The 26,939-nt window shown below is 42.1% G+C and overlaps 1 protein-coding gene across 1 annotated transcript in view; it reads right to left on the reverse strand.

Annotated features, from left to right (window-relative positions):
- LOC116265807 (anaphase-promoting complex subunit 5) overlaps positions 1–26,939 on the reverse strand; it is a 70,257-nt gene that overhangs the window by 37,518 nt on the left and 5,800 nt on the right. The window contains exons 6-10 of the mRNA XM_031646752.2: positions 26,800–26,878; positions 26,613–26,698; positions 10,472–10,604; positions 10,355–10,387; positions 8,836–9,090 (exon numbers count right to left, since the gene is read on the reverse strand). Coding sequence (XP_031502612.1) covers positions 8,836–9,090; positions 10,355–10,387; positions 10,472–10,604; positions 26,613–26,698; positions 26,800–26,878 — 586 coding nt within the window. The remainder of the gene's footprint in view (positions 1–8,835; positions 9,091–10,354; positions 10,388–10,471; positions 10,605–26,612; positions 26,699–26,799; positions 26,879–26,939) is intronic.

Below are 26,939 nucleotides of genomic sequence, written 5' to 3' on the forward strand. Positions count from 1 at the left end.
CAACATCTCTCTCTCTCTCTCTCTCTCTCTCTCTCTCTTCCTCTCATTTCCTCAACATCTCTCTCGTCTCCCTCAATCTGCAACATGGTATCAGAGCCCTAGATCTAGGACTGTGCTATCTAGGGTTTCACGTTTCTTCCTTCATCTCTCACCTCTTCCTCCAAGTTAGGGTTCATGTCTATTTTTATACTGATTTCAAGAAAACAAGCAATCTGTTCTGATCAGGATGTATCAGATCTGAGTTTCTGTTGTTGTGGAAGAATATCTATGTCGCTTAGATATGTTTATCCGATCTAATTTTCTGTTGCCATGAAAGAAAGTCTATGAAGTCATGTATCAGATCTGCCCTAAACAGATCTGATTTTTCTAATTTTTTGTAGTCGTGGAAGAAGATCTGTGATGTTATATATCAGATATGCCCTCTTGCTGCTGTGTGTGGGGTCACGTTGCTGGTTGAAGATGCAGTTTGACGTGAAAAGCAATATCTACAAATCGTGAATGTGAAATCAGTAAAGTAAGGCTTTGTGAGGTGTGGACTGCTGCTAATCGTAAGTACAAGATATTTCAGTTGATGTCGTTGATTTCTTTGTCGTGTGGACAGCAAGTTTTATGAGAAACAACTGTATTTAGGAGTAGCAGCAGTCTTTTGTCGTTGGATGAAGAAGTTTCAGTCATAGACTGAAACAGTTGGGCCCATATTGCTGCCTATTTTATAAATTTCCAGATCTGATATCGGAATTATACAGTTGGTTCTATATTGCTGCCTGTTTTATAAATTTTCAGATCTGCCTGTTTGAGAAAGTTTCAGATATTGCTACATGTTTGAAAAAGTTTCAGATATTGCTTCCTGTTTGAGATATTGCTGTCTGTTTGAGAAAGTTTCAGATTTGTCATTGGAGTCAAAAGCCTCTATTCCAAATTTGTCTGTGTTGTCGTTGATCCTTTATCTCTGATATTAGTGGACAGTATCTCTGATATTAGTAGACAGTATATTACGTTTTTCAAATCTGTGAATTACAGCTACATCCTAGACTCTTAACGTGTACACCAGTTGGGTCTTCTTCATTTGAAGTAAAGAGCTTGCTTGGGGGTTAGGCCCCCTACATTTATTCCAACAAAATGGATATATACAAGGGAAAGACAAAACAGACCTCAACTATAACACAAAGAATTGACCCAACCCTTCACCAAAAAATGAGGACAAACATATCCTACAGGCTATGCATATACATTTTCAAGTTGGCATGCTCCATAATCAAACGTCCTATGTCAACTGTCGCAGGCCCCTGGCTGAAAACAATAAATCTAAGGGCTCTACTGAATACAAGATGGCTGGAAATTCCTTTTCTTATGGAACCACGATCAAGCTTAATGGTTCAAATTAAGAAATATGGTCTAGGGTGTTGATAATGGTTGTGACTGGTCATAAGAAGAAATATGTACTTGAAGATGATGAACCTATTGAGGAAAAAGGAAAATAGGCAGTGTGGGTATGTCTTGGATTATGAATAGTATAGAGTCTCATATAGCTCCAACTATTGCATATTATACCAAAGCCAAAGATATGTGGTCTTTCTTGAGGAAGACATACATGCCACTAATGTAATTTGTTACAGCCGGAAGCCTTAGAGAGAGAAAACGTAACTTCATTCACTAACCCTAATCTCCATAATAAAGAGATTAGGGTTGAAGAGAGATTTACAAAGACATCAATAGAAAATAGAGAAATGTTTAAAGAGACTTCCTAACTATTAAATATTGCAAAGAACCACCTAGAAACATAAACTCTTCTAATTCAACACTCCCCCTCAAGCTGGAGCATACATATTAATCATGCTCAGCTTGTCACAACATCTAGAATAGTCACCAATAGGAAGAACCTTAGTGAAGACATCTGCAGCTTGATCTTCTGATGATACATGAATGGTGGTTATGGTTCCTCCTTGAACGAGATCCCGAATGTAATGGCAGTCCACTTCAATATGTTTAGTTCTCTCATGAAAAACTGGATTATTCGCAATGTATGTGGCTGCTCGATTGTCACAATACATCTTCATGGGAAGCGAAATAGACACACTTAGGCTAGATAAAATGGATTTAGCCCAAGTCATTTCAGTGGCAGTTTGAGCCATAGCTCTGTATTCAGATTCTGCACTAGATCTTGACACCACACCTTGTTTTTTGCTTCTCCAAGATATAAGGTTCCCTCCCACAAATACACAGAATCCTGTGGTAGATTTCCTGTCTTCGACTGAGCCAGCATAGTCAGCATCACTATAGGCTTCCACTTCCAGGGTCTTGCCTTTTGTGAACAAAAGTCCTTTGCCAGGAGATGATTTCAGATATTTGACCACCATTAAAGCAGCATCCCAATGAACTTTCCTAGGTCTTTTCATAAATTGACTTAGTTTCCCCCTATGTCACATAGGTACGGGTACGGGTGCCGCTGCGGGTATGGGTACTGACCATTTTCAAAAAACTTGGGTGCGAGGGTACGGCCGTATATATATAAACAATAAGAAATACTTGGAAAATATGTATCAAAATAAAGAATATACATCAACATAAACAAATAAATAACATAAAAAATATATATCAACGGCTCTTGCAGCAGTGTGTTTAAGAAACCTATGAAATACTTTAAACATATGAACAACCAAGCAGCCCCCTAGTCAAATATGAACATCAATAGAATTTTCACATCCAAAGAATAGAATAAAAAATAAGGTGAAAAAAATTAAATCAAAGTAAAATTAACCAGTTTGGATCTATAGGTACCCATGTGACTTAGGTTTCCCCACTACAAAACTAATGTCTGGTCTGGTCACAGTAACATAGAGGAGCTTTCCAATAAGAGACCTGTATGATCGAGAATCGACTAATTCTGATTGGTCATCATAAAGATGTATGCGTGGATTCATAGGTAGATTGGCCGGTTTAGCTCCTAGCATCCCGGTGTCTTGCAATAAATCCAGAACATACTTTCTTGAGAGAGAACTACACCTTCCCTGTTGCGAGTCACCTCTATTCCCAAGAAATATCGTAGTTGACCAAGATCTTTCGTCAAAAAGTATTTTTGAAGGAACAACTTTGTATCAGAAATTTCTTGATCGGAGTCACCTGTCAGGATAATATCATCAACATAAACCACTAGAACGGTCATACCCCTGGAATTCTTCTTGATAAACAGAGAATGATCAAGAGGGGATCTCGCAAAGCCACAGTTTGAGACTACCTCAGAGAACTTATGAAACCAAGCACGAGGACTTTGCTTGAGTCCATAAATAGCTTTCTTCAATTTGCACACTTTTCCACACTCCTCCTGTCGTTCAAACCCTGGTGGTTGTTGCATATAAACAGTCTCATCGAGATCACCATACAAAAAAACATTTTTGACATCAGGTTGATACATGTGCTAGAGATGATAAGACGAATGGTCCCCAACCGAACAACAGGAGAGAAAGTCTCGAAGAAATCAATCTTGTAAGTCTACGTGTAGCCCTTAGCAACCAACCGAGCTTTGTATCTTTCCATAGAACAATCAGAATTATATTTCACTATGAATACCCACTTGGAGCCAACAATGTCACAACCAAGAGGATCAACAAGTTCCCAAGTGTCTCGCTGAACTAATGCATCCATCTCTTCTTGCATAGCTTGTCTCCATTGGGTATCTAATAAGGCCTGTTGGTGACAAGTAGGAACTGCATGGGCCACCAGAGCTTGAATAAACTGTTGCATACTTTGACCAACACCGTCAGTAGAAACAAAATGAGATATAGGATGCATAGTACATTGTCGCTTGCCTTTACGAAGAGCAATAGGTAAGTCCTGATAGAGATCAGATGGACTAGGTATACGATGTACTTACCTCCTGAGAAGCGGTTGGGGAAGGATCATGAGAAGGGTCCTGTCGATGTGTGTAGAGCAGCGGAGGATCACGAAACTTGGACACTACAACGGGAGAATCCCCAGAAGGAGACTCGTAAGAGAATGACTCCAAAGGAATAGGAGGAATAGGTAGTGGGTAAAATGACAATGGCATCTCAGTAGAGGTAGGTGAGGAACTATAATAAGGCTGAGACTCAAAGAATGTCATATTTGCACTGATATACTCCTTTTGAGTCAACGGGTCAAAGCATTTGTAACATTTATGATTTCTGGAGTAGCCAATAAAGATACACTTAATGGCTTGGGCACCCAATTTATCACGTGTGGGTCCAAGTATGTGAACGAAGCATGTGAAACCAAATACTTTGGGAGCTACTGGAAACAATGATCGTTGTGGGTACACAAGTTTAATGGGAACCTTGTTGTCAATGGAGGATGAGGGTAAACGGTTGGTCAAATAAGAGCAGTGACGATGGCATCTCCCCAAAAATATGCAGGTAGATTAGTATGAAGCATTAGGGAGCGTGTCACATTTAAAAGTTGGAGATGTTTCCGCTCAGCTACTCCATTTTGTTGGGAGGTATGGGGACAAGTAAACTGAGGAGAAATGCCATTATCAGAGTAAAATTTCATTAAGGTAGATGCCTTGAACTCAAGAGCATTATCAGTGCGAACGCTTTTAACAAGAATACCAAACTGAGTCTTTATTTCAATAATAAGGTTCTTGAGAGTAGATATCACCTCAGACTTTTCTTTCAAAAGAAAAACCCAAGTGACTCGAGAATAATCAACAATGATGAGGAAATAACGAAATCTAGACCTACTAGCAACTCTGCTAGAACCCCACACATCAACATGAAGAAGATCAAATAGTCCACAACTGGATGGACTAAGACTCGATGAATAACTGCTACGAGTGTGTTTGCCAAGTTGACAAGTCTCACACTAGAACGACTCTGGAATTGATAGATGAGGAAGTAGGTGACGGAGCTTGGAGACAGATGGATGACCAAGTCTAAGATACCACTGGAAGGAGGAGGACAATGAAGAAGTCGAGACGGCTGCAATACCCACAGAATCAGACATGAAGTAGATGCCCCCTTTCTCATAGCCTCCACCAATCGTCTTCCCAGTTTGCAAGTCCTGAAATGAACATACACCAGAGTCAAATGTAACACGACAATGTAAATCATTAATCAATTGTCCAACTGATAAAAGATTAGTGGGAAACTTAAGAGCATATAACACATTAGGAATTGTCATAGACTGAGAAATCTTAATATCTCCATAACCCATAATAGGAGACCATCTACCATTTGCAAGTCTCACATGACGTGAGACCTACTACAAAAGTGTCTCGATGCACCTGAATCAATAATTCAAGTAGTACATGTATCATGTGGAGCAGTATCAATGGACATAGCACTGTCTATCATAATTGTAGAGGTCGACAGTCGAGTAGATCTGTGTGCTAAGAACTCCTCATACTCTGACTTGTTGATATTCACAGTCACAATCTCAACATTGAAAGAAGGTAAAGACCCCTCTACTACTGATAAAGCTGCCTGGATAGATCCAATAGGAGACTGTAATGAATTCTTGTCCTGCTTAGATGCAACACCTTTTCTTAGGGGCAATGTTGTAAAACGCGTATCGTAAGCCGTATCGGTCGGGCTTTAAGATACGCCGTATCGTAACGTATCATAACGTATCGTAACCGTATCGTAAATTTTTTTAAAAAATTATTAATAAATCAGAAAAAATTTAAAAAAATTCGAAAAATTCATAAAAAAATCAAAAATAATTAAAAATAATAAATTGTTCATAGAAAACATGTTTGAGATAATGATAGACTTATTATTGCTATAAACTTACGCGTTCATCATTCATAAACATCAAAATTCATAACAATAATACAATATCATTCAACAAAGCATAAGGCCATAAGCCATAAAGTGATAAAGTCATAAATGATAAAACATTCAATCAAGTGTTCAACACTTCAACAACCATAGATTCATAACTTTTTAAGTTTTTGATACATATAAAATGAAAGCACTCTTGACTTGACTCTCATTCATGATTCATCATTCATAATCTTCATCATCTTCATCTTCATCTTCTTCTTCTTCTTCTTCTTCATCGTCAAGAATTGGAAGATCTTCACCAACATATTCAGCACCAGCACCAGCAGTAGCAGACTCTCCTTCATCAACAAAGTCTTCTGTTGCTTCAGCTTCAAGGTTGAAGCATTCAAAATCTTCATCATCAAATATTGTAGCTGGTTCTTCTTCAATCCATGGCTCTAGATCGTCAAAATTTTCCAAGCTGATAAGATCGAACTGAGATGTGTGCTTCCTTGCTAATGATTTTTCTAATTCTCTACATTAAATAAGAGAAAATTTGTTAGTATATAATTTCATTTTTCTGCCATCGCTGCTCATAAGATGTAGAGAATTAGAAAAATGAAATTATATACTAACAAATTTTCTCTTATTTAATGTAGAGAATTAGAAAAATCATTAGCAAGGAAGCAATTATAAACGAAATTTTCCCTGCAACCTAAATTGATTGACTTAACTTTAACGGGAATTGAGACTAGTAGGCAGACGGATGCTGCAAAAAATTGGAATTTGTGCCCGCATTGTCCAACTCCAACATAATCTTGAACCAGGACTCTTGATTGAACAAAAGCAATTTGGTCTCGCTGTACCTCATATGCTTTTCCCACTTGCACATCTCGAGCAAGCCCCTAATGCACCGACCCAACTTCATTTTTTTGTTGAGCCATTATTTCCTCTATTCACTCCTGGCTTGGCATGGCACAACTGGTTGCAAATGATTAATTTGATTAATTGACAGCCTACACCATTGTCGTCCATTAGTAGGTGCTTGCGGTCTGCCTCTTTTCTTGCTCAGCCTGTAATTGGCCTTCATTTTCAACTTTAATGGTCTGATACGCATCAACACTCTTGCACCCAGACGTCAATAATAGGTCTTTGGGTCTCATTGCAATGTTCTTACATGTCGTGACAACTATGGCCCGTAGCCATGGGGGTCTGCCTTTTCCCCCTATCTCGTTGCAAGGAATGCATAGGAGCTTCATGGGGCTCGAGCATACCTAGATTTTTTGGTGCTAGTGTAATCACCATTCTGTGACCCTTGGTTGATCGAAAGAACTCACCGCCGCCATGATGCATGAGGTGCTCCCCTGCACCAGCAATGGCTTCATCGAATCTTCACGTTGAGACGTTATTGACTTGTTTTCTTTCTGTTCTGTAGGGACAGCCATCTCCTTCGTTGCTCTCGTTCGCTGGGTACTCCATGTCTGCTGATTGTTCTAGATCCTTTCCTTCAGATTCTTTGCCGAGTTTGCAGCAGTCTGATTCAGATGGATCCTTCTTCCATCGATTTTGCTGGTGCTCCTCTAAAGGTTTTAAGACCTGGTCACGACATTGCTGCCTCTCTTGCCTGGTAAAATTGGGGTTCATCGGAGCCCCATATTCTCTGGTTGCTGCAAGGGCTCCATTCCATGGGGTTTTTTCATAGGCTGTCCTAGTGACCTCTCACCCCACTCTCCAACTCTATTCCCCTTTAGCACCCAACTATGTACGGCATTGGAGTGTCACATTAGATGAGCCTGTTAAGAGGAAGGGAGACTGATCTTGGAATGGTTAATAGGTAAGAGACATATCAAGTTTCAAGAGTTTAACTTGGGGGAACACCTTTGAAATACAGTCCAGGTTCCCCCTATTATCACCTTGAGGAGAAGGTGCTTCTGAAGGAAGAAGATATTGCTACAAGAAATAGACTGTTAAACCTTAGAAGCTCAGGAGTTACAGGTAGTAAAGAATAGTTAGGCTTCTTTTATTTGGACATTAGGTCATAATAACGTGAAGACCCAGACTTGTTAGGCTTGATTGCATGTAGAAAACCTTTCAAACTTGGTGGATTGGGCTGAGATAAGATAAACTTCTGGCGGCTCGGATCCTTCTTTAGAACAGGGCAGCTCCTCCCTTGAAGCATGGGCAGCTTACTTCTTCTTCTTCTTCTTCTTCTTCTTCTTCTTCTTCTTCGTTTCATCATCATCATCTCTATGTCTCTTGTTTGAATGTCTCTCTCTTGTATGGTGGTGCAGGTAGGCAAAGGTGGTGCCAATGGTTCATTAGGGTAACATGAAGATAACCTCTTTCTTATAACTGAGAATAACCGAAGCATTTCAGAGCTGAAACACTAAAAGCTTACGAATATTGAAGCTGCAAATGATCAAGAAAACATTAAGAAAAAGGAACGATGACGGCCATACTAGTAATGCAATTGCTGATTGTTTGTGGCATTCAAAAACCAGCCTTATGTGTACTAACAACAAAGTACAACAAAATACAGAGATTATAAATAATTAGTAATGATTTGATAGCCTGTCACCAACTCCACACATACAGACAGAGCGAGAGAGAGAGGAAAAAGTGATGAAGAATAAAAAGGACTTCCAGGTAACATAGGGCCTTCCTATATAATAATGACATTTGTCATCCTTGCCTGGGCAGGAGTTGGGGGTCCGGGAAATTGGCATTCAGTACGTCTGAATTTTAACAGATAATGATAGAATATTGAAAAAATATTTTTATTATGTTTAATAAACACTAACATTTTGATGCTAAATGGTGGCATCTATGAGAAATTAAGAAATGACAATGTGTGGCCTCAACAATCTCAGCTTATCATTCTTCCTCGAGTAGTGCATCCTGTATGGCCATGTGCAGTCTCCATTTTTCTAATTGATAAATATGTGAATTGCTGAGGTGAAAATACTGTATGATCACATTGATCTATAGTTGCAATTGATGGTGGATGAAATAATCCTACTTAAAGCTCTAAAACAAGCCATCCAGGAAATAAATGTATAATACGATCCAACAATTTAAGCATGCACAGAAAAATCACCTCAAGATCAAATTTAGCCAAAGCAAGGCGATTGAAAGCAATCAAGCGTGCATTTTTCAAACTCTCTGCTCTTTCTAGGGACTGTTTTAGAAGTACAAGCAGATGCCGTTGGGTGGATAAGGAAGCATCTAAACTAGCTGGAATTGCTGAACAGTAAGAAGAGCCCAATATCCCATTCATGCTGGAGACGCCAATATTAGACAAGAGATCACAAATTGCAGCCAACGTACATGCAAGACCAAAATCGTCACTATTCTGCAACAAGATATTAGAATTAGAACCACTGTACTAAGAACTCAAACGTAGTAAACTTTTAAAAAGAGAAGCAAAAACTAGATAAAGTAAAAGAAATTTTTTTCTCTCCAAGAGTGATTATAATGAATTTGAATTTTCAACACAAAGAGTGTAAAAAATTCCTAATAGGAAAACAGGAACAAACTTACAAATAAATGTCCTAAACCCCACTGATTAAGATCCACGTTGCTGCAAGAATGCAAACATTCAAGCCACTGTAAATATTCAAACCTCCTCCATGCACCAGTGAGACATTGGATATCACATTGTAGAAACAGTTGGTTCACAAACTATTCCATTCTTCAACAACCAGCTTTTTGGAACAAATATATAAAGCATAAAAACCATTTCTTCTGAACATCTCTCTTCTAGGAGAAATCTAACAAGTACATTTATTGTAACTATTAGAAAACAACTTTAAGGAGCCTAGAGGTTGGATATGTACAAGTTTGCTTTCTGCAAAACTTTTAGCCGAAGAAATGTGGTGCCCACACATTTTGATTAAGATAAACAAACACAACCAAAAGTTTTGAGTGCACAGAACTTTTGAGCCTTTGACCAATGTCCAATTTGTTTTAGAAAAAGGCAAAAGGTTCTTCCCCTTAAATGTTGTTACTTTCAAAGGTTTCCATAAGCAAAAGTTTTTCCAAATGCAAAAAGCAAAGCTTTTGCCACCAAATCAGAGAGGCCCTTACTGGATTTGACATGTCATGAGTACCTGCAATATCTGCTACATGACCCACCCTTTCATTACTGTAATGTAGATGAGCAGCCTTCATTGTCCTTAATTTAAGTCTGTCCTCTTATGAGCCACGATAAAACATATTGAACAACCACCAAGTCTAAAAGTAAAAGAAAAAGTTGGCTTGTGGTGCTTGAATGGTTGAAACCATGCTAACCAATACACTGAATCAGCATATGACTAATAGTCAGATTGTTTTATATCAAGGATGACGGTGGGTTAAAATTAAACACAACCACTTCAATGATGGGGCTTAAAAATAAGTAAAAGTACTAATTTCATCACCCAATCTGTGGAATATCGATCAGGAAATAAGAATGACTCCCACAACAAGAATAATAGATTATATATGTGCTAAAATAACGGAATGTGGGATATTTTTATGCTACACAGCGTAGATAATTTAAGTAGTACAGGTACAGAGGTCAATGTACGAGTAAAGCAAACAGATTCTTCTACCTATCACAATCTGAAATATCATACCTTATGACAAATTTGAACAGCTTCAGTTAATGCCTGGAAATAATGTAAAAGAGTCACAAAAGATTAAAGGAGGAACCATTAGAGCAAAAGCAAACAAACAAATTCCAACCTGGTTACCTGCATTGCCAAATTAAAATGTCCAAAATGGCAGTGCAGGATTCCCAAACACAATAAGGCAGTCTCATATTTGCCATCACGCGGATTAGATGCAAAAGAAGAAGAACTAGTATCAATTCCCTCTAATCCTGCACTGTAAGAGCAAATATTTCAGGCTAAGATTCACTGCAGATTTTGCTGTTAGCAGTAAGATATGCATGCAATATAGCAAGTGTCAAAATGGCATTAAACAAACCCTGATGAAAAGGATCGGAGCACTTGATAGTATAGCCTGAATATCCTTTGTTATTAAATGAAATGTGCAGCAAGATGGCAGTGGAACTTCATGTTAGTGTCCAGGTTTCAGGTCTAGAACTGGGTATGAAGTGGGTCTATGGGACTGACCCAAAAGATGGATATAAATAAGAGAATGCAGGGGGATCTTTAGGGGTATGGATGTAATAGGGATTTTCCTCTGGTGAGGGTCGCTCTAATTGGGTTAGGGCAGTGCATGTGGGTGAGTGGTTTCTTGTAGCAGGTGGTGGCTAACGATGGTATCAGCCAGTCTCCGATGGCAACATGATGGAGGTCGTTGAAGAGCAATTGGGTTGGATAGATAGATGGAAGGTGAAATTAGAAGATTCTTTCAATAGGCTCGACCAGAAGATGGTCGACGCCGATCGGAGACTGCAAACGGTCAGCTCGATGCAACTCGTTATCAAAGAGTTGTTGCAGCAATTTCTCCACCAAGTCTCCAATACCTCTGAGCAGGTACAACTGAGGAAGGAGACCCAGGCACTAAGAACGGATGACACGTCAAGGATCGCTACTTCAAAGACCATGCTTGCAGCCAAGGAAGAAGAGGCAATGTCTGATCATATAGCAGTGCAAAGCACTTCAAATGACAGAAGTTTTAGCACGAGATGTTGTGAAGAGTGACAGACTTCAACGAGAACAGGAGGAGTTGGGGACTCGCAAGAAAAAATGGAAACAAATTGGGTCAGCGCCAGCTTGTTCCTTCATTCACGTTAGCCGAGGCAAACAAGGCGATATTGGAGAGTGGGGTGAGAGGTCACTAGGGCAGCCTATGAAAAAACCCCATGGAATGGAGCCCTTGCAGCAACCAGAGAATATGGGGCTCCGATGAACCCCAATTTTACCAGGCAAGAGAGGCAGCAATGTCGTGACCAGGTCTTAAAACCTTTAGAGGAGCACCAACAAAATCGATGGAAGAAGGATCCATCTGAATCAGACTGCTGCAAACTCGGCAAAGAATCTGAAGGAAAGGATCTAGAACAATCAGCAGACATGGAGTACCCAGCGAAGGAGAGCAACGAAGGAGATGGCTGTCCCTACAGAACAGAAAGAAAACAAGTCAATAACGTCTCAACGTGAAGATTCGATGAAGCCATTGCTGGTGCAGGGGAGCACCTCATGCATCATGGCGGCGGTCAGTTCTTTCGATCAACCAAGGGTCACAGAATGGTGATTACACTAGCACCAAAAAATCTAGGTATGCTCGAGCCCCATGAAGCTCCTATGCATTCCTTGCAACGAGATAGGGGGAAAAGGCAGACCCCCATGGCTACGGGCCATAGTTGTCACGACATGTAAGAACATTGCAATGAGACCCAAAGACCTATTATTGACGTCTGGGTGCAAGAGTGTTGATGCATATCAGACCATTAAAGTTGAAAATGAAGGCCAATTACAGACTGAGCAAGAAAAGAGGCAGACAGCAAGCACCTACTAATGGACGACAATGGTGTAGGCTGTCAATTAATCAAATTAATCATTTGCAACCAGTTGTGCCATGCCAAGCCAGGATTGAATAGAGGAAATAATGGCTCAACAAAAAAATGAAGTTGGGTCGGTGCATTAGGGGCTTGCTCGAGATGTGCAAGTGGGAAAAGCATATGAGGTACAGCGAGACCAAATTGCTTTTGTTCAATCAAGAGCCCTGGTTCAAGATTACGTTGGAGTTGGACAATGCGGGCACAAATTCCAATTTTTTGCAGCATCTGTCTGCCTACCAGTCTCAATTCCCGTTAAAGTTAAGTCAATCAATTTAGGTTGCAGGGAAAATTTCGTTTATAAGGGTCAGCGGTAACCATTGAAGCCTGCATCTTTCCATCGCCTAAGGAGATGGTTAACCCTTTACACACAGACAATAGTAGAGCAATGCATACTTTTCAAGAAAGGAAACTTTGGACTTTAGGTGTCAGCTTCACTAGGCCTTCCATTCGTAGAGGAAACCCAGCAGCAGCATGTTTGGAGGTTTTGACCTTTAACTGTTGTTTAGACCTCTTAAGTGCCTACATGGTAGCTGTACCTTCAAGGAGAGATTCATCTGTTCATGCCCTCGAGGAGCTAAGTAATCCCTCTAGGAACGGAAAGAGCAAATGGAAAGATGAACACACAAATGTAACGTGGAAAACCCCTCAACTAGAGGCAAAAAACCACGGGTGAGGAGGACTGGTGCCCACTAGCCACCAGACACTCTCTCTCTTGAATTATCATTCACACACTGAAAATTAGGGTTTACACAGGTTAAGTAGGGTCATAACCACACACTGGATTGGATCCAGATCCAGACCCAGATAAGAGACCCAAATACCACATATATCAACACTCCCCCTCAAGTTGGGCATACATATCAAACATGCCCAACTTAGATACATTTCTCTCAAACGAGTCACAGGTAAGGCAAGGCTTTAGTCAGAACATCAGCAGTTTGGTCTTTAGACTTCATATATGGTAGAAACAACTCTCTGGCATCAATTCTCTCCCGGATGAAGTGACGGTCAATCTCGACATGTTTTGTTTGGTCATGTAACACAGAGGTGTTGGCCAGATTGATAGCAAACTTGTTATCACAGTACATCTTCATATGTCCTTTCTGACACTCCAGTAGCAACAGCCCTATATTTAGCCTCTGCACTTGAGCGGGAACAAACATCTTGCTTCTCCAAATAACAAGATTTCCCCCCAAGTAGACGCAGTACCCTGAAGTAGATCTTCTGGTATCAACATAGCCTACCCAGTCTGCATCTGAATACCCTTCGATCTCAATAGGCCCTTGTTTCACATATAGAAGTCCCTTGCCAGGATTCCTCAAGTAACACAAGATTCTGTCGACAGCCTTCAAGTGAGTATCTGTAGGCGCGTGCATGAACTGACTCATTACATTTACGGCAAAGGTGATATCAGGTCTAGTCAGAGTAAGGTAGATCAATCTTCCCACTAGACGTTGATATCTTCCCTTAGCTTCTTTACAAAAAGGTTCTCCATCCTTAATACTGAGTTTGTGTCCAGCATCAAGAGGAGTAGAAGCCGGTCTACACCCTAGTTTTCCTATCTCCTTCAGTAAATCCAGAGTATATTTTTTTTATTTAGCACAAGGGTCGTACCTGATCTAACAATTTTAATACCAAGAAAATATCTTAGTTTGCCAAGGTCCTTGAGATCAAATTCAGCAGCCAGTAAACCATTTAATTTTGTTATCTCATCTTCATCATCACCTGTAACAATCATATCATCAACATAGACTAACAAAAGAGTAACTTTACCCTCCTTCCTCTTTACAAACAAAGTATGATCTCTGTTTCCTTTATTGTAGCCATGTTTTCTCATTACAAGTCTAAGACGTTCAAACCATGCTCGGGGAGACTGCTTGAGCTCATACAAAGCCTTCTTCAGTTTACAGCATTTTCCCAGTTTCTCGTATCCTTAGGGCATACATATATATTGTTGATAGATCGTATGTTTTGGGTCCGGATCCATACCTGACCCGTCTTGTAGCCCGTGTTGGGCACTACTTAAGTCATGTAACCCTAATCCTTATGTGTTAATGATAATCTAAGGAGAGAGAGAGTCTGGCGGCTAGTGGGCACCGACTCCTCCTCATTCGTGGTTTTTTCTCTCTCGTGTTGAGGGTTTTCCACGTTACATCGTGATTGTTGTTCATCTTCCTCTCCTTGTTCGTATTTCTACACGGTATCAGAGCCGTGAAGTTCCGGCATTAACGTGTTGGAGGAGGCGTCCTGCACTGTTTATCGTCCGCCCTCCCGTCGCCTGTCCGTCTGCCGCCGTCCGCCCTTCCGTCGCTCGTCCTCCTGTGCTCGGCGAGCGCCTCTAAGCGCCGCCCTCTGCTCTTGCGCCGCCAAGGGCTTCTGCACTGATCTCTGCTCCCGCCGCCGTTTTCTGCTCCCGCTGCCGCCAAGCGCCTCACGCTCCGCCCTTCTGCCGACGCCGCCGTCTTTCACGCTGCAGTTGCTCCCTGCCCTTGTTGCTCTCGTCGGTGTGTGGGTCTGTCATTATGGCAGCCTCGTCTTCCTCGTCGATGGTCAGTCAAACTGAAATCAGAACTGTGAGACCCGAGAACGTCCCTGTGCGGGTTATTACTCTTCGCCTCACAAATGAGAACTATTTCTCGTGGTCGCCAGCTATGACTATGGGGATTGCTGGCCGTGGTCGGATGGCCTATATCGACGGGAGCAACCCTGAACCAGCAAGAACAAGTGGTGTGTGGCACACTTGGTTCCTTGAGGATAATCAAGTAAAAACGTGGATTGTCAACTCTGTCTCCGCTGAGATTCAGCCTCTTATCCTTCGGAAGAAGACTGCACGGGACATGTGGGTGGTCCTTGAGCAAATGTATGGCCAGAAGAAGACAGCCATTCGCACTTAAGTAATGAAGACTGTTTATAACCTCCGCCAAGGGACCTCTTCTGTTGCAGAATACTATGGGGCTTTGAAAGCCAAGTGGGAAGAACTTGACTATCACTCTGATATTCCGTGGCACTGTCCCCAAGATCAGGCACTTCACATTGCCCAGGTATGGGAAAACAGAGTGTTCCTCTTTCTAGCTGGCTTAAATGATGAGTTTGAAGGTGTTCGGAGCCAGATTCTGAATTCTGGAGAGGTGTCCAGTATTGAAGATGTATACTCGGTTGTTGAAGCAGAAGAACAGAGAAGGCTAGTCATCAATGAAAGCCAGAGGGATCCTGGTCTCTCTCATGAGAGATCAGCCCTTGTGAGCCGTGGACCTGGAGGCTTGGCTAGACCCCCTCGCCGATGCACACACTACAAGAAGACGGGTCACACCGTCGATTACTATTGGGATCTCCATCCAAACAAGAAAGGAAATAGAGGAAGGTCTTCTAGTGGGAAGACACCTGTGCCTGAGGCGCCCAAATCCAGTGGGGAAAAACTCTCTAATTCGGCTGATCAGCTTCGTGAACTAAGGGCTTATTTGGGCAGGATCGATGTGAACAAGATCGAGACATCAGAGGAAACTACAACTAATCATGCTCTTGCAGTTATTGGCGATAAAGGTAACTCTTCTGTGGGGGAATGGATTGTCGATAGTGGTGCTACTCATCACACGACAGGTAATCCAAAATTGTTTCATGAGTATAAGTTGTCCTCGGGAAGGGAACGTGTTTCCCTTGCAGATGGTTCCTCTACCTGTGTGGCAGGCGAAGGAACTCTGTCCTTGTTGGACAAATTTCATGTGCAGGGCGCATTACATGTCCCCCAGTTTCCTTTAAATCTCTTGTCAGTCAGTAGACTTACTAAAGAATTGAATTGTGAACTTATTTTCTCTGCCAATCGCTGTGTTTTGCAGGACTTGGTGACAGGGAAGAGGATTGGGATTGGTTTAGCTTCTGATGGATTATATCGTCTTCCCATACATGTGGCTACTGCTCTGATGACAGCGATCCGCAAGACAGATAAGAGAAGAGAAGATTGTCTTCAGTCCTTTACGTACTGGCATGAACGTTTTGGGCATTTACCTTTTGGGATTTTGAAACATTTGTTTCCAGACTTGTGTTCCTCCTTTGATTTGTCTTCCATTTCTTGTGATGTTTGTCAGTTTGTCAAACATGTGAGGGCTTCGTACCCTCTTTCTACTAGTTGTGTTAATGAAGCTTTTTCTCTGATTCACTCTGATGTATGGGGACCTTCGGGAATTCATACCCGTCAAGGTTTTCAATATTTTATCACTTTCATTGATGATCTCTCGTGCTAAATTTGTGTACCTGTTAAAAGACCGCAGTGAGGTTCCTCGTATCATCGAGACATTCATTCTTCTTGTGCATACCCAATATGGTGCGAATGTTAAAACTTTCCGGTCTGATAATGCCCGTGAATACATGTGTCAGTCTATTGAGGAGTTTCGTAGACAAAGGGGGATTGTTCATGAAACATCTTGTAGTTACACCCCTCCTCAAAATGGGGTAGCTGAAATGAAAAATCGTCAACTTCTTAATGTCACCAGGGCTCTTTTGTTTCAGAGAAATCTTCCTAAACACTATTGGGGTGATGTCGTTCTTACTAGTGTCTATCTTATTAACCGCATGCCCAGTCGTGTTTTGAATGGTAGGACTCCCCACTCGTTACTTCCTGGCAGTCGTCCACCATTCCTACTTCCTCCTCGTGTTTTTGGTTGTGTATGTTTTATCCATGATCACAGTCCAAATGTCAAGAAACTTGATCCTAGGTCTATCAAAGGTGTCTTTGTTGGATACTCTCCTACGCAAAAAGGATACAAATGTATTGACCCTATTACTGGTCGAGTTTATGTTACGAGGGATGTTACCTTCTTGGAACATGCCTCTTACTTTGGTGAGAATCCTCTTCAGGGGGAGCAGTCTGTGGGCAGGGAAGAGTATTCTCAGAGACAGGAACTTCAGTTTATAGATTTTTTGGACTACAAGAAAGTAGAATCGCTTACTGCTGTTGATGTGCCTGAGAATGAGGAAAGGTGTGACACTAGCATTGAGAAGGAAGGCCCTCGGTTGTTTGGACAGTTTTACTCTAGACGAGGTACTCGGACAGAGATGATGACTTGTGATGCTAGATCTACTTCCAATCCCAATGCCACTCCTTCCCTCGATGAACCAAGTCCTACCGTGGAGACTATGGAGACTCATGAAGAGGAATGAAGATCTTCCCATTATCCTGAGAAAGGGTGTCAGGTCATGTACTCAACACCCCATTGGTAATTTTGTATCTTATTCCAGACTTGGAAAAGATTACAAGTGTTTTGTTTCTACTCTTTCTTTGGCTGTGATCCCCAGGACTGTTGCTGAAGCTCAAAGTGACTCCAAGTGGGCTAATGCAATGAAAGAAGAAATAGATGCCCTGAGAAGAAATATCACATGGGAGGTGGTGAAGATTCCTGAAGCCGCTCACTTAGTTGGATCCAAATGGGTGTATACCATCAAGTACAAACCAGATGGAAGTATTGAAAGATATAAAGCTCGACTTGTGGCCAAGGGATTTAGCCAGAAATATGGAATTGATTACTTGGAAACCTTTGCTCCTGTTGCGAAAATGAAGACAGTGAGAGTGGTTATATCCCTAGCTGTGATGAAGGAGTGGAAGATGTATCAACTAGATGTTAAGAATGCATTCCTCAATGGTGACCTCGAAGAAGAAGTATATATGCATATGCCTCCAGGATATGAAGAACCAGAAAAATGTTGTAAGCTAAAAAAGGCCTTATATGGCCTTAAGCAATCGCCCAGAGCGTGGTTCGAACGACTGAGAAGAGTGATGATACGTCATGAATACAAACAAGGAAATGGAGATCACACTCTGTTTGTGAAGAAGAAGGAGAGCAGGGTTACTCTCCTGCTGGTCTACGTAGATGACATGATTGTCACAGGAGATGATGAGGAGGAGATTATCAAGCTAAAAGGGTTACTGGATACAGAATTCGATCTCAAAGATCTTGGCAAGCTAAGGTATTTTCTTGGTATGGAGGTTGCTAGGTCTAGCACTGGTCTTGTACTAAACCAAAGGAAAGACACATTAGATCTGCTAGAAGAAACTGGTAAATTGGGATGTAGACCTACTCCTACCCCATTTGACACTGGGCACAAGTTGAGTCTTAGAGATGGAGAGCCTCTCTGTGAAGAAGACAAGGGAAGATATCAACGTCTGGTTGGGAAGTTGATTTATCTTACCCTCACGAGACCTGATATCACCTTTGCGGTGAATGTTTTGAGCTAATTCATGCATGCACCAACCGATGCACATCTGAAGGCTGTGGACAGAGTACTATGCTACCTGAAGAAAAATCCTGGCAAGGGACTCTTGTATGTGAAACAAGAGACTGTGGAAATCGAGAGCTATTCTGATGCGGATTGGGCAGGTTGTGGTGATACCAGACGATCTACTACAGGGTACTGTGTCTACTTGGGAGGAAACCTTGTTGTATGGAGAAGCAAGAGACAGAATGTTTGCTCTAGATCTAGTGCAGAGGCAGAATATAGGGCAGTTGCTATGGAAGTATCAGAATTACTATGGTTGAAGATATTGCTGACTGACATTGGAATGGAGATTGAAGGACCTATGAAGATGTATTGTGATAACAAGTCTGCAATCAACTTAGCCAACAATCCTATTCTTCACGACAGAACAAAGCATGTTGAAATTGATCGTCACTTCATTCGAGAAAGAATTGATGCGAAAGAGTTGATCTTACCTTACATGAAGTCTGAAGACCAAACTGCTGATGTTCTGACGAAAGCTCTTCCTTCAGCTTCATTTGAGAGGAATGTATCCAAGTTGGGCATGTTTGATATGTATGCCCAACTTGAGGGGGAGTGTTGATAGATCGTATGTTTCGGGTCCGGATCCATACCCGACCCGTCTTGTAGCCCGTGTTGGGCACTACTTAAGTCATGTAACCCTAATCCTTATGTGTTAATGATAATCTAAGGAGAGAGAGAGTCTGGCGGCTAGTGTGCACCGACTCCTCCTCATTCGTGGTTTTTTCTCCCTCGTGTTGAGGGTTTTCTACGTTACATCGTGATCGTTGTTCTTCTTCCTCTCCTTGTTCGTATTTCTACATATATACTTCTTCTTCAAGATCTCCGTTGAGAAAAGCATTCTTAACGTCAAGTTGGCACATCTTCCACTCCTTTAACACTGCTAAAGAAATAATAACTCTTAACAGTCTTCATCTTCGCAACATGAGCAAACGTCTCCAAGTAGTCAATCTCATATTTCTGACTAAACTCCTTGGCAACCAGGCGAGCTTTGTACATCTCAACATTCCCATCTGGTTTGTACTTAATGGTGTAGAACCACTTGGATCCAACCAGATGAGCCGCTTCAGGGATCTCTACCACTTCCTATGTCTGGTTTCTGCTCAAGGCTTCCATCTCTTCTTGTATAGCATGAGTCCACTTGGGATCACTCTGAGCCTCTGTAACAGTCCTGAGAATCACAGCCAAATAAAGAGATGATACAAAACATTTGTAATCTGTGCTCAGTCTAGAATATGACACAAAGTTACCAATAGGGTGTTAAGTACATGACCTGACCCCCTTTCTGAGAGCAATGGGTAATTCTTCACTTTTAGCTTCTGCCTGAGTACCTTCAACTAACATCTCTTGAGCACGACTTGGGTCATCCAGGGAAGGAGTAGCATTAGGATTGGGAATAGGAACTTTGTCACTAGAGGGCCTCACTTCGTCAGCTCCACCAATGGGTCCTGCCGCAGGCAACCTTCGCCTAGAGTAAACCTGCCCAAACAAACAGTCATGTTCCTCCTCATTCACAATCGAACAATCATCAACCTTATTGTGCTCTAGAGGGTTCGTAATTTGAGTCTCTTCCTTCTTGTAATCCAAAAAATCTGTAAACTGAATCTCTTGATTGGGAGAATACTCTTCTCTCATTGTAGACCTCTCCCCTTGAAGAGAATTCTCACCAAAATAGGAAGCATGTTCCAGGTTGGTGACATCTTTGGTGACATAGGCACGACCAGTGGAAGGATCTCAACACTTGTACTCTTTTTGAGTGGGAGAATAACCTAGAAATATGCCCTTAATCGACCTTGGATCAAGCTTTTTAATATTAGGACTTTGATTGTGAATAAAACAGACACAACCAAAAACTCTAGGTGGAAGAGAGAAAGGTTCACGACTCCTCGATAACATAAAATGAGGCGTTTGCCCATTCAACACACAACTAGGCATACGGTTGATTAGATACGCACTGGTCAACACAGCATCCCCCCAATACCTTTTTGGAACATGACGTTGAAAAAGAAAAGCCTGAGTCATATTCAGTAACTAGCGATTCTTTCGTTCAGCAACTCCATTTTGAGGAGGAGTATAACTACATGAAGTCTCATGAACAATTCCCTTTTTTCGAAAGAAGCTATCAAGAGACTGGCATGTATATTCATGAGCATTGTCAGACTGAAAGGTCTTAACAGATGCTCCATATTGAGTTTCCACACAAGCAATGAAAGTTTCTATGACAGTAGGAACTTCACGACGGTCTTTCAACAAGTAAACAACGGTGTTTTGAGAACAATCATCTATAAAAAGTGATAAAATATTGAAAACCATGACAAGAAGGAATTCCCGAAGGCCCCTACACATCAGAGTAAATCAAGGCAAACACCTCATTAGAACGATCGATAAAAACAAGGTATGAAGCCCTAACATGTTTAGCCAGGTGACAGACATCACAAGACACCATAGTCATATCTAACCTGGAACATTAATCAAGAAACAACTGTCTAAGAATTCCAAGAGGAGGGTGTCCAAGGCGCTCATGCCAATGCATAACCAACCGAAGGGAGTCCTCTCTACTCTTCTTTGTCTTGTTGGCAGCCGTCATGAGAGCTCTAGCAGTATGCATGGGTAAACGATATAGCCCCTCAGAAACCAAACCAATCCCAATCCTCTTTCATGTCACCAAGTCCTGCAGAACACACCGATCAGCAGAAAAAATAAGTTCGCAATTCAACTCTTTCGTAATCTTGCTAACCGACAAGAGGTTCAAGGGAAGATGAAGAACATGTAGAGCATTGTGAACTAAGAACTTGTTCAAAAGTGAGAAGCTCCATTTTCCAGCCACATAAATAGAGGAACCATCGGCAAAAGACACGTGTTCCTTTCCTGACGAAAGCTTATACTCATGCAAAACCTTAGGATCGTCAGTCATGTGGTGGGTAGCACCACTGTCAATAATCCACTCTCCCATATGAGAATCTGCCATCACAGAGGTCCACCAAAGCAGCGAAAGAGCAGTTGAACAGGCGCAACAGTGGCCAGTTACAGTTGAACAAGGACACGGAGCCAGCAACACAGTGGGCGGAAGTTACAGCTCAAATCTGAAGGACTCTGTGGCAGATCTCATTCCAACAAATACTTAGACAGGATCGCCCAGAAAAGAGCTCTTCCACGGCCAAAATCCAGCCCAAGTCAACCAAGGACGAAGATGGGATGAGAGCAGCGGCAGAGCTGGCGGCGCTCAGGCGACGGCAGAAGCTTGACGATGACTAAGGACACGCGGACGATGGGCAATACAGGGCGGCAGCAGAGGAAGGGCAGCGGCGGCGGCGGCAGCAGCGGTGGCAGCGGCTGCAGCAGCGGCAGTGGCGACGGCAGCGGCGGCAGTGGCGACGGCAGCGGCGGCAGTGGCGACGGCAGCGGCAGAGGCGCCGACGGCGGAACAAGGACAGCGGCGGAATCTGGTTGACGGTACATGCTGGGCGACGCGGATATCGGAATAGTCGAACGATGAAGGACCAGCTCCGAATGATGAAGGGCGTCGAGTGATGGAAAGGTCAGGGCCGGAACTTCACGGCCGGCAAAAAATTTCACAAACTAGTCACGGACTCTGATACCATGTAAGAATGGTAAAAGCAAATGGAAAGATAAACACACAAATGTAACATGGAAAACCCCTCAACTAGAGGGAAAAAACCACAGGTGAGGAGGACTGGTGCCCACTAGCCGCCAGACACTCTCTCTCTTGAATTATCATTCACACACTGAAAATTATGGTTTACACAGGTTAAGTAGTAGTGTCATAACAACACACTGAATCAGGTCCAGATCCAGACCCAGATAAGAGACCCAAATACCACATATGTCAACAATCCCCATAAATATGCCTCCCTTAGAGATGCATTGGGTGATATATACACAATGTGGAGGTGCATTAAAAGAATGAGGGAAGGCAGGAGGGGAACTTCCTGAAATGTGATCTCATGGAATGTGTTGACGGGTTTTGTTGTTCGGGTCCGGATCCGTACCCGATCCGGTTTGTCCTAATTAGGACTACTTATACCTCTGTAAACCCTAATCTTTGAGTTAATGAAGTGTTGAAGAGAGAGAGTGTCTGGAGGCTAGTGGGCACCAAACCTCCTCACCCGTGGTTTTTCTTCCCTCGAGTTGAGGGTTTTCCACGTTACATCTGTGTGCTTTCTTCTACTCTCGTGCACATTTTGTTTCTACATGGTATCAGAGCCGTCGGACTTGGAGAAAACAAAATCTGTTTTTTCTATGGTTGTGAAGTTCCAACCCTGACTGCCGCCGCCGCTACCACCGTCGCCGTCGCTACCACCACCGCCGCCGCTGCCCTTGCTGCGCCGCCACTGTCGCCGCACCGTGACCGTGACCACCGCCGCTGTCGCCGCACCGTGGCCGCGTGACTGCCTCCGTCGCTGCCCCGCCGTGGCTGTGACCGCTGCTGCGTCGCTGGTGTCGTGACTGCCGACGCCAACGTCTCTGCTGACGCCTCTGCCGACGCCGACGTCCGACCACCGACGCCGACGTCCGACGTCGTCGCCTCTTCTCGGCGCGCGCTGCCAAGCGCCGCCCTCTGCTTCCGCCGCGTCCTGCTGCTTCCGCTGCTCCCGCCGCTCCCGCCGTTGATCCCCGACTGCGTCATCTCACCTCTTCTCTAGGTTACTGCTGTTGTGTGTGTTCTTTGGCAGCCACTTCTACCTGGTGATCATGGCTGACTCGTCGTCTTCTTCTTCAGTCAACACTACTCTACCGGATGTTGTGTCTGCACGGACTGATCATGTACCGGTTCAGGTTACCACCATTCAACTTACCAAGGAGAACTATTCCCGATGGTCTGCTGCGATTACCATGGGGATTGCTGGGCGAGGACGCATTGCCTATGTGAATGGGAGAAAGGTTGAACCTGCTGCAGATAGTCTGGCTTGGGATACATGGTTTCTTGAAGACAACCAGGTCAAAACCTGGATTGTCAATTCAGTGTCCCCGGATATCCAACCCCTCATTCTTCGTAAGAAGACTGCAAGGGATATGTGGATTATTTTGGAGCAGATGTATGGCCAAAAGAAAAGGAAAGTTCGGGTGTATCAACTTATGAAGGATGTGTATTCCCTGCGACAAGGTGCTCTCTCGGTTGCAGACTTTTATGCAGCATTGAAATCTAAGTGGGAGGACCTTGACTATCACTCTGATATTCCATGGAGGTGTCCTCACGACCAGATGCAGTACATGACTGATAAATGGGAAAACAGGGTATTCCTTTTCTTATCCGGACTGATGACTTTGAAAATATAAGGAGTCAGATTCTTAACTCTGACGAATCATTTAGTATTGAAGATGTCTATTCCCGTGTTGAAGCTGAAGAACAGAGAAGGCTGCTCTCTAGTGGACGAAAGGGGGAAGAACAGTCTGCCTATGTTAGCCGTGCCCCTGTGGGAACTCCTCGTTCTTCCCGAAAATGTACACATTGCAAAAAACTTGGTCATACTAGGGATTTTTGTTGGGACCTGTATCCAGAGACGAGGGATAGTAGGGGGAGGTCTTCGAGTGGGAAGAAGCCTGTATCGTCTGCAACAAGTCTGAGTCTTGCATGTTAATGAAGTTTTCTAAGTGAGAGAGAGTCTGGCGGCTAGTGGGCACCAGATCTCCTCACCCGTGGTTTTTTCCCTCTAGTTGAGGGTTTTCCACGTTACATCTGTGTTCGACCTTCGTTTCTTGTGCGTCTATTATTGCTACAGTGACAAAACTAGGAAGCATATTTTAATGTAATCAAATTAGATGAGCTTAATCAAGCTCAAATGAGGCGAGCCAAGCTAGCAAGAGATCAGCTTGTTTAATAGACGAGTTGACTTCTAGGCTCAAGCTCAACTTGTTCGAGCTCAAGCAACAGTAATAGCCCAAATTCAAGAAAGCATTGGAGGAAAAAGTGGGACCCTTTTTTGGGCTGACTGACAGCAAGCCCCTCTCTCTCTCTCTCTCTCTCTCTCGCTACACTCCGCCACTTTTTCATTTCTACTCACTCTCTCTCACAAACACACACATCTGCCACACTCCACTTTTCTTTTTCTATTAGCACTCCTGGTGAACAAAATTATTCATATTTTTTTATCCCAAACAAAACTATTTTATGAATTAACTGCCATCTTTACCATTTTATTCATCAACTCAATTCAAGGGAAAAATTACAGAAATTGTTAATAAAAACATTACATTTTTCATTAGAACATTATTTTGTAAAGGTTATAACGGACTCAATTTGGGAGTGCAATATTATTTGCGGCTGAGCCGCTGAAGTGTAACACTCTTATTTGGGGAGGGTTTAGACAAATTTAACTAGGATTTTATTTAGGCCCATCAAATAGGAGAAAAAAAATCCAGATAACTTTTATGTGCCCATCAAGCACTAGGCTACTAGCTGAATTTGGAATAAAGGAAAAAATTTCCCTTCCACCCTATTCCAGGAATTTTTCCTTGATAAAAAATTCATGCTATTGCTTTTGCAGCCACCAAATGCCCCTTTAGTGAGTTTGTGGGATAAGCACATCCTCACTTATCAATCCTGGAAAAGGTGATCCACTGTTACCTAATTAATAAGGAATTATTCTCACAAGTAAATTTGAGTTTCAAAATTAAATGGAGGAGATAACCAATATTGCATGCAGCAAGCTTGCTTGAGAGAAAGAGAACCATAACCTGTAATTATGGTAAATAGAATATATTTTGTGAGAGATAGCAATTTCAGTAAGAGTTATAGAGTTCTGTGAGAAATAATCTACAGTAAATATGGTGGAGTTTTGTCAAAAAGGTAATCTTAGAGAATACAGAAGCCACCAGGGAGATGTGACAGGTCCTCCATCGCATCAGAAGAAATAAGGCATTCTTCTGTGGCTGATGGATTCCTTTTTTCTTGTTTCATCAAAACCCCATGAAATGAAGCTTATGGCATCCAAGCAAAACCAGGTGTTTTGAGTCTTTGACAAACCTGATTTGTTAAAAAACTGATTTTCAGTAGAACATGTCATGCAAACAAGGACTAGTGACACAGAGTTTCCTGTTTGACATTCTTGAGGTTATTAAAATCAGTGTTATCCGTACCGTACGATACATGGAGATGTGACAGGTCCTCCATCACATCAGAAGAAATAAGACATTCTTCTGTGGCTGATGGATTCCTTTTTTCTTGTTTCATCAAAACCCCATGAAATGAAGCTTATGGCATCCAAGCAAAACCAGGTGTTTTGAGTCTTTGACAAACCTGATTTGTTAAAAAACTGATTTTCAGCAGAATATGTCATGCAAACAAGGACTAGTGACACAGAGTTTCCTGTTTGACATTCTTGAGGTTATTAAAACCAGTGCTATCCGTATCGTGTATCGTACCGTATAGGTTTAGAAAACCTATACAATACGCTTACGATACAAGATACGCTCATGTATCGTAAGCGGATAGCCCGTATCGTACGATACAGGGAAAAACATAAAAAGGGGCCCAATGGCCCCTTTTCGCATTATGTTTTAAAGACTCTACACTCCTCCCTCTCTCTCTCTTCTTGTTTCTAAATACTGCAAGAGATGTGGGAGAGAGAGATTTTGTCCCCTTTTCGCATTATGTTTAATATTTTTTTAAAATTAAAAAATTAATTTTACGATACACTACGCTACGTTTTTGATACATTACGATACAACGTATAGGTCGGCCCAACCGATACATGTTATGCTACACCTTTTACAACATTGATTAAAACCAACTAAATGTGAGCCCTCAAGCAACATAATAGCAAGCATCGACAATGCAGACGGTCATTCTTCTTAAAAAAAACAAATTACTACAAGCAAAAATAACATACTAATGTTGACCTAATAACAAAGCTTGCATTTAGTTGTCCAGTGAATATTTACTTTATTGACGACTTTGCCCAGGCTAAGGACACGTTGCTTAAATATATAATTCGCAGGAAGAGACATGGCCAGCAATGTGCTCAATCGAAAATAGGTCCAGCAGCCCTTTCTTTTTTGTTTACAGAAATTCCTTCAATTATAACACAAAAGCAGCAATGAGAGTAAAAACTAGGTTCATACGTGAAGCAGTAACTTACCTGTAATCAAAATAACGACGAAGATTATCCAAAGAATTAATGTAATCCTCATGATAAAGGCTATTCAAATGACGTAAATAGTGCACCTGCATATGCAAGCTCATAAAACTGCAGTTTGCTGAAAAATAAGACTTTAAAATAAACTTGAAAAAATAAACAACTTTTGCAGATAAACTCCAAAACATACACGATGCAACTCTGGGGCTAGTTTCTCTAGTAGCTTTAGCATGTTTTCGAATTCATGTAACCTGAAAAAGGCCTTTTTGCTGAAATGACATTATAAAATTCAGTCAGATAATGAAAATGAAAAATTGCAGGGAAAAAAAG

Source organism: Nymphaea colorata, chromosome 12 (genome assembly GCF_008831285.2).
Source record: "Nymphaea colorata isolate Beijing-Zhang1983 chromosome 12, ASM883128v2, whole genome shotgun sequence".
NCBI classification, from domain to species: domain Eukaryota; kingdom Viridiplantae; phylum Streptophyta; class Magnoliopsida; order Nymphaeales; family Nymphaeaceae; genus Nymphaea; species Nymphaea colorata.